This window comes from Ascaphus truei, chromosome 6 (genome assembly GCF_040206685.1).
Source record: "Ascaphus truei isolate aAscTru1 chromosome 6, aAscTru1.hap1, whole genome shotgun sequence".
NCBI lineage: Eukaryota > Metazoa > Chordata > Amphibia > Anura > Ascaphidae > Ascaphus > Ascaphus truei.
Window position 1 is genome coordinate 131,795,357 of NC_134488.1, and position 3,515 is coordinate 131,798,871.

The window sequence follows — 3,515 nt, forward strand, 5'->3', positions numbered from 1 at the left end:
AGCTGATTTATTAATCCCCATCGGCAAAGTCAAAGGAAAAATCAGGATAAATAGTTTATATTTTGCGTGACTGATTGTGCAAACACAATTTCTGGTTACAGTCAGATGACAACCCCAGTTGTTCTGCGCAGGTCCCCCCTGGCCAAGCAGCGACAAACTCATGTTCCCCAACAGGACGCACATGAATACACGGTGACTTTGCTGTACTTGGAGATACTGTAGGAATGATGATAATCACAGAGGATGAGCTTGGTTAGTACAGATATAGGTAACATTTGTGCATCATTTGCAGTTTATTTTTTGTACAAAATATGCACAAATGGCAATCTTTGCAAAAAATCCCCAAGTATTAAAGTTCAATGAGTGAGGTCACAGGGTCTCTTATACCCTGCCTTTCACTGCCATATTCTGGTGAGAAGTGGCAACATTATATGGAATTGGCAAAATATGGTGATATTGGTGAAGTTCTGAGCAATGTGAACTCTCAGAAAAAACCTTCATAAATGCAAAATTAAAACAAAATCCAACCCAGTTTGCAAAGTAAAATTGAAGACATTCGCACATCTCTAATGATTAGTGGGAATCTGAGCTTACAGCTGGGATTCCTGTTTCCCAGCGATTACATTTCTATTTGATGCTCTTATACATTATTGTATTAGATTATTGTATCAGTAATTATCTGTAATAACATTATTTGTACAAATTAAGTGTAAAATTACATGCACTTCTTTTGCTTACATATTAAATACATATTGCACTATTTTATATATAAAGTATACCCATAATAAAAGAACATCTTAAATAATAAAAGCAGATAATGATTGACATAAACTAAATGATGTTTTATAGTTATCTCCTCTCATTGTTATTCCTGATTTATTTATTTCTGTTTATTAAAAGGCACACACGGGACAGTCAGTGAATCTAGGTTTAAACACACTTACTAATGTGGAAGTGCCCAGTATGATGGGGGATCTCTACAGGAAATTATGGCTGGAAAGTCTCCAGTTCGGTTTCAACCCTGGTCTGATCATCTTGACCCTCAAAATCAAGGTTACACCTCTCACTAAAGGTATTTTCCAGAAGAAATGGAATAGACTTCTTTAAGGTCTCCTTGAAGTCACGACCGATAAAGACATAGAGCAGGGGATTGAGGCAACTGTTGAAGAAAGCCAAGCAACTGGAAATGTCAAACACAATGAAATAGAAAATCCAGCCAGGTTCAATGTCCATGATTTCCAATAGAGGCCAGAGGGATAAGGGGAACCAGCAGCAGAAGAAGCAAAGTACAATTGAAATCATAACCTTGAAAGGTCGCCAAGACCTGGAAAGTCTTTTACTTCTCCTCAGCCTGAGTGCGATGAGACCATAACAGACCAGAATGATGATGAAAGGGATGAGGAACATGAACACAAATTGAGTGATGGACATAGCAGTATCTCTCAGATTCCATGTGTGATAGTCAAATGTGGTCCCGTTATTCCAGGAGACATATGCAGTATAACAGTAGGAGATATTCTCAAAAGGGTCATGCCCAGTATCATTGAAAGCGAGGTACGGGGAACTGAGAATCAGACACAACAGCCAGATAACTATTGAAATGATTGAAGCTAACCTGGGTGTCCTATGATTTTTTGACCATACCGGGCAAAGGACAGAGGTGCAACGGTCAACACTGATGACCATTAAGAAAGAGACACTGACGAGCATGTTTAGATGAATTGCAGTAGGGATGACCTTGCACATTATCTGACCAAAGGGCCAGTGACCATCCATAGCAATCTCAGTTATCTGAAGTGGAAGGAAGATGTCGAATACAAAGTCGGCCACACCCAGGTTGAGAAACCATATGGTATTGACCATCTTCTTCATCTTGAAACCAGCAATCCAGATGACCAAACCATTTCCTATAATCCCTAGGATGATTGTTATGCTGAAGCAAATTATGCATATTACTTTCATCATGTGCACGATATCATCAAACAGAATATCATTCTCCAGATCCTCCTCTGGAACATCGGTCTCAGGGCTACTGACGGTGAAGGGAACAGGATGAACAGAAGTCTCCATTTCTAGCAGTGTGCAAGAAAAATACAGATTAATATTATGAAACTAAAATGTAATCTATAATACAGAACTGGCGGAACTTTGAATGGATGTTGTATTATTAAACTTTTGGCACAGTAGAGATGCCAGGAAAAGTATGTTTCTGTTTTCTTTATTCTATTTGCCTTCTGCCTGAAAAACTCATCAAATAAATGAAATCTTTACTATATAAAAGATAATTTTTTATTTATGGGGGAACAGGTAACACATTTGAACTAATTTGCGTGCTCATTTGCATACACAATTTAAAAAAATATTGCAGCAGTAAAATTCTCATTCTCACTGCTTGACCCCTGGTGATACAGAATTAGTGAATATGTTGATAAATAAACCTGGTATTAAACATTGATATTCCCAATTTTCCATTTATCAACCATTAGGGAATTTAGACCACAGTGCCCTAGGGAATAAAGGGGATTAAGAGATGTTTTGCTGAAAGCTAAATCACATTCCTCAGCAAAGTACTGTATGATAAGAAAGGGCAGTTACATGTTAGATTGAGAGATAGTTGATAACACGACAATTAGTGAATAGGTTAATAAATAAAATTGACATTAAACACTAATATTGCCAATTTTTCATTTATTGATCATTAGTGAATTTAGACCATCGTGCCCTAGGGGAATAAAGGGGATTAAGAGATGTTTATCACATTCCTCTGCAAGCAATGATAAGAAAGGGCAGTTTTATGTTAGATTGAGAGATAGTTGGTAACACGAGATGAGAAGAACAACAGCACGTCCATGTAACACAAGTTTAATACGCCTCCCTGAGATCAGAGGGCCTCTATATATGGGATATTAACCTGAAGAGCTGGCACTCTGTCCTGTTAGGCATGTATAAAACTAACCCCATTACAGCTGACTTTCTGATACCGATAATTAGATGCTTGAATGCACAGACTGGCAATGCTGGGTCTCTCATTCTTGTGCCCTTCTCATTTCATGCTTACTATTAAGGTACCAGGATCCGCACACTGTGCCCCCCTCACCGAACATTACTGAGATGCCAGGCTTTGATCTACTGCACTCATAATTGAGGGATACAGGAATGTACCCTACCTACTCTCCGACTGGGGAAACATCAGCAGGGTACATTGTTATTTTTATGGCATATTGCATGTTCCCGTGGCATATTCTGTCAGTCCTATCAGTGCTGGAGGATTATACATGAAAGTCTCACAGCTGCAAAACTGGGGCATGAGCAGCGGGAAATAACTGCACCCGATATATCAAAAGTAAAACTCTGACTCTCAGATGAATGTATTTTCTGTGCTTAATCTGGTGCTATTTTTTGCACTGGTTTTGCCCCAGTTGTGTAGCTGGGAGACGATAGAAAGAAGATCCTTTTATTCTTGTGCCACTTCTCTGAGTTAATAGAATCTCAGCATTAAGGACTGAAACCTTTAT

At 38.5% G+C, this 3,515-nt stretch overlaps 1 protein-coding gene across 1 annotated transcript; it reads right to left on the bottom strand.

The window, feature by feature from the left end:
• Positions 1-845: 845 nt before the first annotated feature.
• LOC142498168 (chemerin-like receptor 1) lies at positions 846-2,070 on the bottom strand. Its single transcript, XM_075606677.1, has one exon. It carries the CDS (start codon positions 2,068-2,070, stop codon positions 988-990), a length of 1,083 nt encoding a protein of 360 aa, XP_075462792.1. The 3' UTR covers positions 846-987.
• Between the last annotated feature and the right edge of the window lie 1,445 nt (positions 2,071-3,515).